General features: G+C 43.0%; 1 protein-coding gene across 1 annotated transcript in view; it reads right to left on the bottom strand.

Moving 5' to 3' along the window:
- The window catches only part of SHANK3 (SH3 and multiple ankyrin repeat domains 3), a 162,654-nt gene that overhangs the window by 116,379 nt on the left and 29,552 nt on the right, over positions 1-16,723 (bottom strand). Inside the window, exons 6-7 of the mRNA XM_059847948.1 lie at positions 7,740-7,943; positions 2,570-2,641 (exon numbers count right to left, since the gene is read on the bottom strand). Of these exons, the coding sequence (XP_059703931.1) occupies positions 2,570-2,641; positions 7,740-7,943 (276 nt within the window). The remainder of the gene's footprint in view (positions 1-2,569; positions 2,642-7,739; positions 7,944-16,723) is intronic.

The following is a 16,723-nucleotide window of genomic DNA, read 5'->3' as shown; positions in this document are numbered from 1 at the left end:
CCCAACTTCCATAAAAATCCCTCGGGATGGATTCTGAGCCTCCTTGATTCCAGAATCCCGGAATGGTCTGGGTGGGAAGGGACCTTCAACCCCATCCCGTTCCAATCCCACCATCCTGGGCTGCTCCAGGCTGGCCTTGGACACTCCAGGGATCCAGGGGCAGCCCCAGCTGCTCTGGGAATTCCAGCCCAGCCAGGAATTCCTTCCCAAAATCCCACCCCAAGCTCCCCTTCCCAGGGAATCCCATCCATCCTTTAGAATCCCAGAAAATCCAAAATTTTCCTGCCCAAGGAACAAGACAAAGCCCCACTCCGGGACACTGAGGCAGCACCTCTGCTTTTCCAAGGAAAACCTCAATATTAGACACATGGAAGAGCAGGAATTCCCAGGAAATGAAGCAGAAATTACCAGAAAGTGAAGGAGAAATTCCCTGGATTTGAAGGAGAAACACCGCCCCTCCCCCCCCCCCCCCAGGAGCTGAGACAGGAATTCCCAGAAACTGAAGAAGAAATTCTCAGGAACAAGAACAGAAATTCCCAGGATTTGAAGTAGAGACCCCACAGAAACTGCAGCAGGAATTCCCCAGAAATTGAACAAGGAATTCCCCAGGAATTGAAGAAGGAATTCCTCCAAAAAACTGAAGCAGGAATTCCCAGAAACTGAAGCAGAAATTCCCCAAAAACCAAAGCAGGAATTCCCCAAAAACCAAAGCAGGAATTCCCCAAAAATCAAAGCAGGAATTCCCAGAAATTGAAGCAGAAATTCCCAGAAACTGAAACTGGAATTTCACAGGAACTGAAACCAGAATTCCCCAGCTCCCAAACCTCACGGAATCTCTGTGCTGAATCCCAACCCCATTCCCAGCTCTGGGAATGATCCCTGCCCGTTATCCCCATGTTCCCATGGAATCTCCGTGCTGAATTCCAGCTGTTCCCAGAATGACCCCATTCCAGGAATGATCCCTGCCCGTTATCCCAATGTCCCCATGGAATCCCTGTGCTAAATTCCAGCCCCATTCCTGGCTCAGGGAACGATCCCTGCCCTTTATTCCATTATTCCCAAGAAATCTCCGTGCTGAATTCCAGCCGTTCCCAGAATGACCCCATTCCGGGAATGATCCCTGCCCGTTATCCCAATGTTCCCATGGAATCCCTGGGCTGAATTCCAGCCATTCCCTGGATGATCCCTGCCCGTTATTCCCATGTTCCCATGGAATCTCCGTGCTGAATTCCAGCCGTTCCCAGAATGACCCCCTTCCGGGAACGATCCCTGCCCGTTATCCCGACGTTCCCTGGATCCGGTACCGTTCCCGAGGCTCTCCGGGTGTCCCGGTGTCCCCGTGCCAGCCAGGATCCCATCCCTGCTCCCGCTCCCTCTGGATCCAGCTCCAATCCCAGCCTTTTTTCCTGGGAGCTGCTCCGATCCCGGCTTTTCCCGGGAAAGGTCGATCCGTGCCCGCCGCCCTGGCATCGCTCCAACGGGCACGGAGCGAGGATGGATTGGCTGGAATTGTCCCTTGGGCTCCTGTCCGGCATTCCCAGATATCCAAGGGACTGGGAAAGGCCAAGGAATCCCACAAAACCCCACAGGGTCTGGGAAAGCAGCAGCCCAAGGAGAAGGGAAAGGGGGAAAGGAAAAGGGGGGAAAAAGGGGGAAAAGGGGGAAAAAAGGGGGAAAAAGGGGGAAAAGGGGGGAAAAGGGGGGAAAAGGGGGGAAAAGGGAAAAAAGGGGGGAAAAGGGGGAAAAGGGGAAAAAAGGGGGAAAAGGAAAGCTCCTTCCCAAAATTCCACAGGCTTGGGACAAGTAGCCGAAGGAAAAGGGGAAAGGGAGAAGGAAGATAAATCCGTGATCCCGGATTTCAGCACCCCATGGACTCTCTTCCTGCTCAATCCCATCCCATGGAATAAAATCCAAGGAAATCTGGATAAAATCCAATAAAATCCAAGAAAATCTGGATAAAATCCAAGGAAATCCAATAAAATCTTGATAAAATCCAATAAAATGCAATAAAATCCAAGGAAATCTGGATAAAATCCAAGGAAATCCAATAAAATCAAAGGAAATCTGGATAAAATCCAAGGAATTCCCAGGAAATCCGAGGAAATCCAAAAAAATCCAAGGAAATCTCTCCAACTGCTCCTATTCCAGTTTTGGCACTGGGAATGCTGGCATTCCTTAGGATACCCCGGAATCCCGGGGCCGCAGGGGTTTCCCAGGGTTTTCCAGGTGAATTCCATGGGAATTCCAGGCTCACCACTGCTCCCATTCCAGTTTTGGAATTGCTTTGACTGCTGGGATTCCTTGGGATATCCCGGAATTCTGGGGCCGGAGGGGTTCCCGGGGTTTTCCAGGTGAATTCCATGGGAATTCCACAGGAATGGAATCACCTCCGCTCCCATTCTGGTTTTGGAATTGCTTTGACTGGCTGCGGGGATTCCTTGGGATATCCCGGAATTCTGGGGCCGGAGGGGTTCCCGGGGTTCTCCTGGAGTTCTCCAGGGGTTCTCCGTGGGAATGCCGCGGGAATGCCGTGGGAATTCCGCGGGAATGGCGCGGGGTGGGCGCTCACCTTGGTGTGCAGCTTGGCGAACTGCTTGTCATCCAGCAGGGGCTGGGAGTACACACGGCGCTTGTAGCGGAACTGCCCAGGGAGGAGACAGGAGGTTGATAAGAGATAAGAGATAACAGATTGATAACAGATAAGAGATTGATATGAGATAATAAGAGATTGATATGAGATAATAAGAGATTGATATGAGATAAGAGATTGACAAGAGATGATAAGAGACAAGAGATTGATACGAGATAAGAGATTGATAGGAGATTGATAAGAGATTGATAAGAGATGATAAGAGATAAGATAAAAGAGATAAGAGATAAGAGATTGATACCAGATAAGATATTGACAAGAGATAAGAGATTGACAAGAGATGATAAGATATTGATACGAGATAAGAGATTGACAGGAGATAAGAGATTTATATGAGATAAGAGATTGACAAGATATAAGAGATTGACAAGAGATAAGAGATTGATATGAGATGATAAGAGATAAGAGATTGATACGAGATAAGAGATAAAAGAGATGAGAGACAATAGATTGGTAAGAGATGAGAGATGAGAGAAGAGATATTGATACGAGATAAGAGATTGATAAGAGATAAGAGATTGATAAGAGGCGATTGATAAGAGATGATTAGATATAAGAGATAAGATATCGATAAGAGATAAGAGGTTGATACGAGATAAGAGATAAGAAATGAGATATGAGATATGAGAGATGAGATAAGAGATATTGATAAGAGATAATAGATATTGATACGAGATAAGAGATTGATATGAGATAAGAGATTGATACGAGATAAGAAATTGATAAGAGATAAGAGATTGATATCATTTAACAGATAAGGGATAAACATCAGATAAGAGACAGGAGATAAATGAGACAAGAGAGAAGTGATCATGAGATAGGGGACAAGAGATAAGAGATTGATACGAGATAAGAGATTGATAGGAGATTGATAAGATATTGATAAGAGATTGATAAGAGATAAGAGATTGATATCATCTAACAGATAAGAGATAAATGTCAGATAAGAGACAGGAGATAAATGAGACAAGAGAGAAGTGATCACGAGATAAGGGATAAGAGATAAGAGATTGATAAGAGATAAGAGTTAAGAGATAAGAGATAAGAGATTGATACGAGATAAGAGATAAACAGAGACAAGAGGGAAGTGATCACGAGGTGGGGGATAAGAGATAAGAGATTGATAAGAGATAAGAGATAAACAGAGACAAGAGGGAAGTGATCACGAGGTGGGGGATAAGAGATAAGAGAGCATTTATGAGATACGAGAGATGAACGGAGATAAGGTGTGGGAGATAAATGAATATTCGATGAATTAGATAAGAGAGAAGAGGTGAACCGAGATAAGAGATAAGGGAAAGAGATAAACAGAGATAAGAGCTCAACGAAAATGAGCTGGAGATAAAGATATCAGGATAAAGAAAGATAAAGAGGATAAAGATAGAGATAGAGACAGGAGAAGAGATAAGAGACAGAAAGATAAAAGATAACAGATCAATGAATACAAGGGTTAAGAGATAAGAAGATAAGGGATGAGAGATAAGAGATGAATGAACATGGGGTGAAAGCAAAGACGAGAGAGAAAAGAGACAAATGTAGGAGGGAAAGATAAGAGATAAGACACAGATAAGAGAAAAGAGAGTAGAGATGAGATAGGAGATAAGAGATAGGAGATAGGGGATAAGAGATAAGAGAAAAGAGATAAAGGATAGGAGATAGGAGATAACGGATAAGGGATAAGAGATCGATAAGAGATAAGAGAGAAGAGATAGGAGATAAGAGATAAGGGGTAAAGGATAAGGGATAAGGGATAAGCATAGAGAAAAGAGGAGAGATAAGATGTAAGAGATGAATTAATATTAGATAAGGGATGAGAGATAAAAGAATATGAGATAAAGACTGTGGGGAAAAGAGACACACAGAGATAAGAGATAAGAGGGAAAGATAAGACATAAACACAGATAAGAGAGGAGATACAAGAGATAAATGGATTTGAGATAAGAAGACAGAAGAGATAAGAGACATACCAAGAAAAGAGACAAGAGACAGACAGAGATAAGAGATAAACAGAGATAAGAACTGAGAGATAAAGAGAGATAAGAGTTAAGAGATAACAGAGATAAGAGATAAACAGAGATCAGATATTTGATGTAAATTTATTTAACTTGATAGGAGACAGTATATAAAAGATAATGTGAGACACAGATAAGAGATAAGGGACACACAAAGATAAGAGAGAAGTAGATGGAGGTAAGAGATAAGATATGAAGATATGAAGATAAGATATGAAGATAAGATATGAAGATAAGAAGATATGAAGATATGAAGATAAGATATGAAGATAAGATATGAAGATAAGATATGAAGATATGAAGATAAGATATGACGATAAGAAATGAAGATAAGAAGATAAGAACATATGAAGATATGAAGATAAGAAGATAAGAAGATATGAAGATAAGATATGAAGATATGAAGATAAGATATGAAGATATGGAGATATGAAGATATGAAGATATGAAGATAAGATATGAAGATATGAAGATATGAAGATAAGATATGAAGATATGAAGATATGAAGATATGAAGATATGAAGATAAGATATGAAGATAAGATATGAAGATAAGATATGGAGATATGAAGATAAGAAGATATGAAGATAAGAAGATAAGAAGATAAGATATGAAGATATGAAGATAAGAAGATATGAAGATAAGAAGATATGAAGATAAGAAGATAAGAAGATAAGATATGAAGATAAGAAGATATGAAGATAAGAAGATAAGAAGATAAGAAGATAAGATATGAAGGTAAGCTATGAAGATATGAAGATAAGATATGAAGATATGGAGATATGAAGATATGAAGATAAGATATGAAGATAAGATAAGAAGATAAGAAGATAAGAAGATATGAAGATAAGAAGATATGAAGATATGAAGATATGAAGGTAAGATATGAAGATAAGATATGAATATGATAAGATATGAAGATAAGATATGGAGATATGAAGATATGAAGATAAGATATGAAGATTGGAGATATGAAGATTGAAGATAAGATAAGATAGGAAGCTGATATGAAGTTAAAATGAGAGAAAAGAAACAAACGGAGATAAGGGATGAGAGAGAGAGGAGAGATAAGAGCTAACAGGTAAAGGAATGTGAGATAAGGGATAAAAAATAAATGTAAATGGGAAAGATAGGAGAGCAGAGATAAAAGATGTGCAAAGATAAGAGGTAGTATATGTAACGAAATATTAAAAATATAATAAAAGAAAATTAAAGAAAATTAAACAAAATTATAAGAAAACAAAAGAAAACTAAATTAAACAAAAAAATTAAAAGTAAAATAGAACATAACGAAATAAAAATAAATTAAATTTAAATAAAATTTTTCAAAATTAAATTAAAATGAAAAATAAAATAAAAAACAAAATTAAATTAAAACAAAAATAAGCAAAATATAGGAATGAAATAAAACAAATTAAACAAAGGAAAATGAAAGAAAATAAATGAATAAAATAGGACAAAATGAAACAAAACAAAAGAAAACAAAAAGAGATAAAATAAAACACAATAAAATATTTTTAAAGTTAAATAGCATAAAATTAATTCATACAAAATAAATCAAAACAATGTAAAAGAAATCAAAATAAAATAAAATATATCAAAACAATGTGAAATAAGATAAAATAAAATAAAATAAAATAATAAAACGAAATAAAATAAAATATTTTTAAAGTAAAATTTAATAAAATGAAACCATATGAAATAAAAGTAAAAATAAATTGAATTAAAATAAAATAACATCAAATAGAATTAAAATAAAATAAGCAAAACAAAATAAAAAATAGAAGAATAAAATTAAATAAAATAAAATTAAATGAAATCAAATAAACCAAACAAAACTAAAATAAAATAAAATAGTTTTTAAAGTAAGATAAAATAAAATGAAACAAAATAAAATAAAAGCAAAAATAAATTGAATTAAAATAAAGTAACATAAAAGTAAATTAGAATAAAATGAGCAAAACAAAATAAAAGAAAATAGAAGAATAAAATGGAATAAAGTGAAATTAAATGAAATAAAATAAACCGAACCAAAATAAAATAAAATAAAAACACAAATACATTAAATTAAAATAAAGTAACATACAAGTACATTAAAATAAAATAAACAAAACACAATAAATGAATAAAATAAAATAAAATAAAATAAAATAAAATAAAATAAAATAAAATAAAATAAAATAAAATAAAATAAAATAAAATAAAATAAAATAAAACAAAACTGATTAAAACAAAATAAAATCGAGCAAAATGAAATAAAATAAATTAAATTAAATACAAAAATATAATAAATAAAATAAAATGAAATAAAATAAGATAAAGTAAAATAAAATAAAATAAAAATAAATCAAAATAAAATAAAACAAAATACAATAAATAAAATAAATACAATAAATAAAAATAAAATAAATCAAAATAAAATAAAACAAAATAAAAATAAAATAAAATAGAATAAATACAATAAATTAAAATAAAATAAATGAAATGAAATGAAATAAAATAAAAATAAAACAAAAATAAGATAACAAAATAAAATAAAAATAAAACAAAATAAAAAATAAAATAGAATAAAATAAAATAACACTAAATAAAATAAAATAGAATAAAATAAATAAAAGAATATAAAAATAAAACAACAAAATAAAATAAAATCAAAATAAAACAAAAAAAGAATTAAAAAATAAAACAAAATAATATAAAAAATAAAATAACATAAAATAAAATAAAATAACCAAAATAAAAATAAAATAAAAGAAAAGAAAATAAAAGAAAAGAAACCAAAATAAAATAAAATAAAATAAAATAAAATAACACAAAATAACACAAAATAACACAAAATAAAATAATGTAAAATAAAATAAAATAAAATAAAAATAAAACAAAATAAAAATAAAATAAACCAAAATAAAAATAAAAATAACACAAAATAAAATAAAATAAAATAAAATAAAATAAAATAAAATAAAATAAAATAAAATAAAATAACACAGAATACAATACAATACAATGCAATAAAACCAGCCCTAAATAAAGCAAGATCAAACTCAGAGAAGCCCCCCCGGGCGGGCGGTGTCACCTCGAGGTAGGGCACGGGCGCGCCGGGCCCCAGCGGGTACTCGCGCAGCAGCCGCTCCTCGTCCAGGAACTTTCCGGCGCGGCCGTTGAAGGCGGGCTGGAAGAGGCCGTAGTTGAGCACATCCTTGAGGCTGTGGTTGAGCGTGCACAGGATCCTCTGCTTGGACACCCACACCGGCACCTCGGGGTTCAGCCGCAGACACTTCTGCAAGGGCACCGCGTCAGCGCCGCGCAGGGACCGGGAGAGGGGCTGGGGGTGGGCGTGGGGGAGAGGGGAGGGGGGAATGAGGGGATGGGGGAGAGGGCGTGGGGGAGAGGGGAGGGGGGAATGAGGAAGTCCGGAGATTTTAGGGGTGAGTTGTTAAATAACCCCAAAAATTGGGTGTTCCCGCTGGGGATTCCAAAGGGAAATCCATAGGGAAAGAGAAGGATGAAATAGGAATCCAAGGAGTTCTCCAGGGAATGGGGGAAGGAGGGAGGGAAAGGGGGGAGCTGGGGGCAGAGCTCTGGGAAATGAGGAATTCTGGAGATTTTAGGGATGAATTGTTAAATAACCCCAAAATTGGGTGTTCCCGCTGGGGATTCCAAAGGGAAATGCATAGGGAAAGAGAGGAGAAAAACGGGAATCCACCAGGGAATGGGGGAATGAGGAGGGAAAGGGGGAGTGCGGGTTTGGGGGGCTCAGGGCCACGGGAAATGAGGAATTCCTGAGATTTCAGGGATAAATTGTTAAATAACCCCAAAAATTGGGTGTTACTGCTGGGGATGCCGAAGGGAAATCCATAGGGAAAGAGAAGGATGAAATAGGAATCCAAGGAGTTCTCCAGGGAATGGGGGAAGGAGGGAGGGAAAGGGGGGAGCTGGGGGCAGAGCTCGGGGAAATGAGGAATTCCTGAGTTTTTAGGGATAATTTGTTAAATAACCCCAAAAAATTGAGTGTTCCCACTGTTCATTCCGAAGGAAAATCCATAGGGAAACAGGGAGAAAACAAGAATCCACCAGGTTCTCCAGGGAAGGGGGAAGTGAGGGAGGGAAAGGGGGAGTTGGGGTTTGGATGGGGCAGAGCTCTGGAAAATGAGGAATTCCCAAGTTTTTAGGGATAATTTGTTAAATAACCCCAAAAATTGGGTGTTCCCGCTGGGGATTCCAAAGGGAAATCCATAGGGAAAGAGAAGGGAAAAACGGGAATCCACCAGGGAATGGGGGAATGAGGAGAGAAAGGGGGAGTTGGGGTTTGGGGGGCTCAGGGCCACGGGAAATGAGGAATTCCTGAGATTTTAGGGATAAATTGTTAAAAAAACCCAAAAATGGGGTGTTCCTGCTGTTGATTCCAAAGGGAAACCCATAGGGAAACAGGGAGAAAACGGGAATTCTCCAGGTTCTCCAGGGAATGGGGAAATGAGGGAGGGAAAGGGGGAGTTGGGGCTTGGAGAGGGCAGAGCTCTGGGAAATGAGGAATTCCCAAGTTTTATGGCTAAATTATTTAAAAACCAAAAAAAATGGGGTGTTCCTGCTGTGAATTCCAAAGGGAAACAGGGAGAAAACGGGAATCCTCCAGGTTCTCCAGGGAAGGGGGGAAAGAGGAGGGAAAGAGGGAATTGGGGTTTGGGGATTTTGGGGGGGCAGAGCTCTGGGAAATGAAGAATTCCTAAGTTTTCCTGATTTTTTTAAAATTAAAAATACTAAAAAATGGGATGTTCCCACTGTGGATTTTGAAGGCAAATCCACAGGGAAAGAGAGGGAGAAAATGGGAATTCACAGGGTTGTTATCCATGGGAATGGGGGAAAGGAGGGAGGGAAAGGGGGGAGTTGGGGTTTGGGGGGTTCTGGGAGGGGGAAATCCATGGGAAATGGGGAATTCCCAAGTTTACCTGATTTTTGAAATTAAAAAATTAAGAAGCAAAGGACAACGGATCCGTGTCCGTCCCTGAGGAATTGCCACGCTCCGGGCGTGGATCCGGACATGGATCCCAACATGGATTCAGGAATGGATCCCAACATGGATCCTGACACGGATTCAGGAACGGATCTGGGCATAGATCCCAACATGGATTTAGGAATGGATCCGGGCATGGATCCCAAATTGGATCCCAACATGGATTCAGGAATGGATCCCAACATGGATCCTGACATGGAGTCGGGAACGGATCCGGGCATGGCTCCCAACATGGATTTGGGAATGGATCCTGACACAGATTCAGGAATGGATCCTGACACGGATTCGGGAATGAATCCGGGCATGGATCCCTACATGAATCCTGAGATGGATCCCTGTGTGGCTTTGGGAATGGATCTGGGCATGGATCCCAACATGGATTTGGGAATGGATCTGAGCACCGATCTGGACATTGATCCGAACTCGGATCTGGGCATGGATCTGGACACAGATCCAGGAATGGATCTGGGCATGGATCCCAAATTGGATCCCGAAGTGGATCCCTGTGTGGATTTGTTAATGGATCTGGGCACAGATCCAGACAGGGATTCGGGAATGGATCTCGACATGGATCCTCCCAAAACCAGGACCAAGTTCCAGCCGCAGTCCAGGCCCAGGGAACATTCCCAGCTTTCCTCCAAGGATTCTCTCCGGATTTCTCCCAGGATCCTGGTTTTCTTCCCGATTACTCCTTCCATGCCATTCCAGCAGCATTCCCATTCCCACAGGGTGGAAAATCCCATGGGATTCTCCTGGATTTCCATGGGTTGGTGGGAGAAGGGATCAGAGCCACAGGATTGGGAATATCCATGGGAATTCCCACCTGGAGCTCCCAAATCCCACCTTGGGCCGGGCTGGATGTCACCATTCCCACCATTCCCATCATTCCCAACCACAATCCCGGGAAGGAGTTGGGATTTTGGGATACCAAGGGAAAATCAGTCCTGGAGGAGAAGAGGAATCTGCAGGAATTTTTTCCACCCTCCAAAGTCAAACTGGGACCAGTTTGTGGAGCCAGCTGGGAAAAAAAGCAGGAATTTCAGGGCTTAGATCATCTCCTGAGGAAAATTCCGGCCCTGCCATTCCCGCAGTTTAATTCCATGCTGGGAGAGACCGCTTCCAGCAAAAAAAAAAGGGATAAGGGTGAGAGGGAGGATCCAGGAAGCACCTGGAGCTGCTGGAGCCAGAAAAACAAAGGATTTGGGATTTTCCGGTGAATCGGGGGCTGATCCGTCGGGAAGGGCGTCGGATGCTGCGTCATCCCGCAAAACCCAATCCCCAAATCCCATCCGGTGATTCACGGTTCAAAACTCCATCCACAAAAATCCCGGAATTCCCAACTTCCCGCAGCACTGACTGCCTCGATCATCCCGATATTCCCAAAGTCCCCAGAACCTTGGAATGTTTCCAGGGAATCCACGCTCCCCACCCCACCCAGGGCTTCCCATGGGATTTGCTCCATCAGTTTTCTGGGATAAGGGTTCCCCACAAGGAAAACTGTCAGGAATTCCAAGGAAACCCCACAATTCCTTGGAAAAGCCATCCCAGTCCGTCCCTGGCACTCCTGATCCAAGAGGTTGAGGCTGGAATTGTCCCTTGGGAAGCAGCACCCTTGCCTCCCTTTTCCAGGATTTTTCCCGATCCCTCAGGAATTCCAGGATCTGCTGGATCTTCGCCCTTGCGCCTCCTTCTTCCCAAAATTCCTTCCCAAATTTTGAACACCTTAACCTTGGAATGTTCTTCCTCCTTTCCTCAGCACTTTCCCCAAAAAAAAATCCATCGCTCATCCTCGGGAATTTTTCCCATTCCAAGCTCCTTCCCTTTCCCCTGGAGCTGCTCCAGCCCTTCCAGAAATCCTTGGAATTCAGCTCCACCGGGAGCCTCTGGAAGTGTCTGCTCCGGAACTTTTAATTCAATCCAAACAAATCCTGGAATTCCTCAGAATTCCCCTCCTTTATATCCAATCTCGTTCAAGATTCCAAACCTATTTGGCTGCCACATTCCCAGGAAAACCCAACGGTTAAACTTCCCTGGGAATTCCTTCCTGGATTTCCCGGTTTTCCATGGAAAATCCCGGATCCGTCCGTTGCTCTTTAGGTCTCGAAGGCGGCTCCTTCCCAAAAATCCCTTTTCCCTATGGAATCACCACTCGGAATGCCATCATTCCTCCCTCCTCATCCTCTCCATCCCTCCAATCCCAGTGGGAATTCCCATCAGGAATTCCTTGGAAACTCCAGCACTCACCGGCTGCTCCATCCCGGAGCGGAAATTCCCAACTTTTCCCACTGGTGGCTCCGCCTTTTCCTCGTCCTCCCTTTGTGTCCCCCCAGATGCTCTGAGGGGACAAAATCCCATGGATGGGGTGTCCCTGTTTTCCATGGATCCTCTGGAAGCGGCCGCTCCGGGGTTTTGAATCCCGAGGCAAAGAAATCCCGGGAATGTTGATAAATTTATCCAACCACTCCCCTCCAGATCAATCCTGCCGGGATTGGTCCAATGTTTCCAGGGGCCGTTCCCAGGAAATTCCAGCCTCCAGCTCCACGCTCGGATTCCCAGGAAAAATCTGGAATTCCGAGCTGGAGAATAAAGGGGGAATTTTCCCTCCTATCCCTGCTTTATCCTGTCAAAATCGGGATTTTCCTTCCATTAATTCCCAGCCTGAATTGGAATCCGGCACATTCCCATGGAATTTTCTCTCCTGCTTCCCACAAAAAACAAGGATCGGATTATTTAGGATGCAACAGCACCAAAAAAAAAATGTTGGGAAAGCTCCGAACCGGCCAAGAAAAAACAAGGATTTGATGCATCCGTGCAAAAAAAATCTGGGAAAACGCGGGTTGAAAATGGTGTGGATAAAAATTCCAACTTTTTGCTGGAAAAATGGGAATTATCCCTGGGAAAGCTGAATAACAAATGACAGGATTTTGTTTGATGCAAAATCAAATCGGGATTTGAATCCGACGGAATTCCAAAGGGGATTTAATGGGAAGGGAGGGAAAAGGAGGAATCGGGCAGGAAATTTTAATTAATAAAGGATTCATAAATAAATTAATTATCAGTTAATACTTATTTATGGCTAATTAATAGAAGTGGGGTTGGATAATAATTCCTCATTTTTGAATTTTCAGGGAATTTTTATCAAATTCCGGGCAGGGTTGGATGAGCTTGGATCATCCCAGGTCCCCGTTGGGATCTGAGGCTCTTTAAGGACTTTTCCCACCCAAATTTTCCCGAATTCCAGATAAAACCTCCCAGAAATCATTTTCCAGGGAAAAAATAAATTCCATCATTCCCAAGGACGAGCTCCTTCCTTCTCCTGCTCCTCGCTCCAGGCTTCCCTCATTCCGTAAAAATCCAGGATGAAACCGAAAAGCCGGAATTTCTATCGATCCCCGATGGGAGCGGGGGGAGGATTTGATTGGTTAATTAATCAACCATAATTAATTAATTAATCGGTGACCCGTGAATGTCACTGGGGATAACTGAAGATCCGGGACAAAGGCGGCTGCGGAATGTTTGATTCCAGCCGGGATCATCCGGAAAAATGAGTTTTAACTGCCCGGCTGAAGGGATTTTTCCACGGAAAAGCAGAATTCCTGGAGCGTGGGAATGGATGAGGGATAATTAATCCTTTTTTGGGGTGGTTTGAATTAATTGGTTAAAATTTTCATGGATATCACCACGGAAGAGCTGGACAAGGAATAATTCAAAATGTGGGAATGAGGTGGGATGGGATCCGGGATTAAGCAAGGAAATCAAAACAAAGGAATTTCCCTTTGGAAGAGGAAAAGCCAAAGCCGGGAAATCCCAGATCCAGGAGCGCCTGGCACGGCCCAGCCCCGAGCCCAGCCCAGGCCCCATGGAAATCTGGGAAGCAAAGGGAAATCCCTTGGGAATGAGGGAGCCCCGGGGCTGGCCCAGGGCTTCCAGAAGCTTCCCTGAGAATCCCGGGATGAGCCAGAGCCCGTCCCGAAGGAGCCCTGGAGCCGCCTCTGCTCCAGGCTGAGCCCAAATCCCAAATCCCCCCAGAGTTTTCCAGCCCAAATCCCAAACACCTCCAGAGTTTTCCAGCCCAAATCCCAAACACTTCCAGAGTTTTCCAGACCTTTCCCAAATCCCTCTGGTGTTTTCCAGCCCAAATCCCAAACCCCTCTGGAGTTTTCCAGCCCAAATCCCAAACCCCTCTGGAGTTTTCCAGCCCAAATCCCAAACACTTCCGGAGTTTTCCAGACCTTTCCCAAGTCCCTCTGGAGTTTTCCAGCCCAAACCCCAAACCCCTCTGGAGTTTTCCAGCCCAAATCCCAAACACTTCCAGAGTTTTCCAGACCTTTCCCAAGTCCCTCTGGAGTTTTCCAGCCCAAATCCCAAACCTCTCCAGAGTTTTCCAGCCCAAATCCCAAACACATCCAGAGTTTTCCAGACCTTTCCCAAGTCCCTCTGGAGTTTTCCAGCCCAAATCCCAAACCTCTCCAGAGTTTTCCAGCCCCTTCCCAGCTCCATTCCCTGCCCTGGCCCTGCTCCAGCCCCTCCTAATTCCAAAGATCCAGAACTTTCCCACGGAATGTGCCAAACTTTCTCCTGCTGCTTCTCTCCCGCTCTGGATCCCGGGCATTCCTTAATTCCCTCATGAATTCCAGCCCCTTTTCCCTTTTTTCCTGCCGGGACAAACTGGCCATGGACACGGAATTCCAGCCTTCCCTTCTCCCTTTTGTATCCATGGGGTTTCCAGACACGATCCCACGGCATTCCTTAAATTATACAATTCCCACTCTCCTCTGGGAATCCCGTCTGCGTCCCAAGGGAATGAGAGAATCCTGGAATTCTTGGGATTCCCAGCAGGATCTGTGGGATTTTCCAGCCCCTCCAGGGCAATCCCTCGATGGGAATCCGGGCAGGAATTTCCTTCCCTTCCCAATGGAAGCTACGAACCCTTCCCAGAGTTCCTTTTCCTTCCCCATTCCCGCCGTTCAGTCAATTCTCAGAATTTCAGAACCCCCAACTCCAAGATTTTGATGGCCGCAAAAAAACCCCTCAATTTCGGGAATTCTTGGGAAAAAAATTCCCTTTTTTCCTCCTGCTCCTGGTGGGTGCTGGAGCTCTTTGGTTGCTCCCACATTCCCAAGGAATCCAGCAGATGGAATTCAGAGCCATTATCCCTGATTTTTTTTTTTTTTTTTTTTTGGGAATATTTCCAAGGGCTCAGCTAATTTTCTTTTCATGCCAATTTTTCCTCGCCTCAAGTGACTCAGAATTCCTCTTTATTCAGCACGGAATGTGCTCTTCCCGAAAAAAAAGGCTGGAAAACGAGAAGATGGGATTGACGTTTTCCATGAAAATTGCCTCAATGGATGCATCCTGTTCCAGCAAATCCGCTTGGCAGGGGGAAAAAAGGGAATTTTGGTCGTGAAATCTTTCCAATTTAATAAATTGCAAATGTGCCGGTCACGGGTTGATCCCAGTCAGATTTTCCTGGGAAAAAGCCGCGGATCGGGAACGCGCGGCAGCCGCGGTTGTTTGTGGGCGGATTTTGCTGCCGGCGGATTTCTCCCGGATAAAATCGGGAATTGCTCGGATTCCGATCGATCCACTTTGTTTGATTGAGCTCACAGAGGGTGACTTTGCCCCCGGGGGAAATTCCTGGGATTTGAGGTTGAGGCTGGAATATTTCGGGAGGTTCTGCTGCTCGGCATCCTCTGGAACGTGCCAGGGGAATTGTTTGGGATAAATGGGATTTATTCCCATGGAATTGTTGGGATTTGGGGTGGGAAAAGCCACTTAAATGTGGTGGAACTGCAGCTTCCCAATGTTTCCTCTGGATCAGGGGCTGGAAAAGCTGGGATGGGGCTGGAAAAGCCGGGATGGGGCTGGAAAAGCCGGGATGGGGCTGGAAAAGCCGGGATGGGGCTGGAAAAGCCGGGATGGGGCTGGAAAAGCCGGGAAGGGGCTGGAAAAGCCGGGAAGGGGCTGGAAAAGCTGAGATGGGGCTGGAAAAGATGGGAAGGGGCTGGAAAACTGGGATGGGGCTGGAAAAGCTGGGATGGGGCTGGAAAAGCCGGGAAGGGGCTGGAAAAGCCGGGAAGGGGCTGGAAAAGCCGAGATGGGGCTGGAAAAGATGGGAAGGGGCTGGAAAAGACGGGAAGGGGCTGGAAAAGACGGGAAGGGGCTGGAAAAGATGGGAAGGGGCTGGAAAAGCCGGGAAGGGGCTGGAAAAGCCGGGAAGGGGCTGGAAAAGCCGGGAAGGGGCTGGAAAAGCCGGGAAGGGGCTGGAAAAGCCGGGAAGGGGCTGGAAAAGCCGGGAAGGGCATCCATGGAGGAATTCAAGGAATTTCTGGATGTGGCTCTCAGAGCTCAGGGATTGAGATCAGGCCCAGCTTGGATTTGTTCTTGGAATTCTTTTCCAAGCTCAGGGATTTTGGGATTTATGGTTCAAGCACCTGGATCGTTCCAGGGGGTTTTTGGGAATCACTTGTTTGATTCCCACCGGTTTTTGGGACGCTCTCACTCCGCTCCATCCGGATCCTCCCTCCGGATGCTCCAACGGCCACCACGGGAAAACAGCTCCCGAAAAAAAAAAAAGCCACAAAAAGCCTGGAAAAATCCGCAGGCAGCACCTGCAGGAATGGGGACGGGGAAAATGGAAATGGGGAAGAGGGAAAGAGAGCGGAGCAGCTGCTCCATTCATGGAGCGCGATCCGGCGGATCTGAAAGGAGCCGCATTTCCATGGAAAAACAATGGGAAGCTCCGAGCAAAAAGCAGCTCCTGGCCTGCTTGGAAGCGCTTGGATTCTGCCCTAAAAGGGGGGAAAATTCCATTGGAATGCTCGACATCCCAGGGTTTTTGCCGCAGTGCGAAAGCGGGGAAGGATCAAAGGTTCCCGAGGGCCATTCCCGACATCCCGATTTTCCCCTTGCAGGAATCGAAGTCTCCTGGTTTTCCCTCTTTTTTTTCAGTGTTCCCACAGCTGAGAAAGTGGAGAATGGAGAGAGGAATTTTGGGATCCACGTGAATTTTGGGATCCATGTGAATTTTGGGATCCATGTGAATTTTG

This window comes from Haemorhous mexicanus, chromosome 5 (genome assembly GCF_027477595.1).
Source record: "Haemorhous mexicanus isolate bHaeMex1 chromosome 5, bHaeMex1.pri, whole genome shotgun sequence".
NCBI lineage: Eukaryota > Metazoa > Chordata > Aves > Passeriformes > Fringillidae > Haemorhous > Haemorhous mexicanus.
Note: the sequence above shows the minus strand (reverse complement) of the source record. Positions and strands in the feature narration are given on the sequence as shown.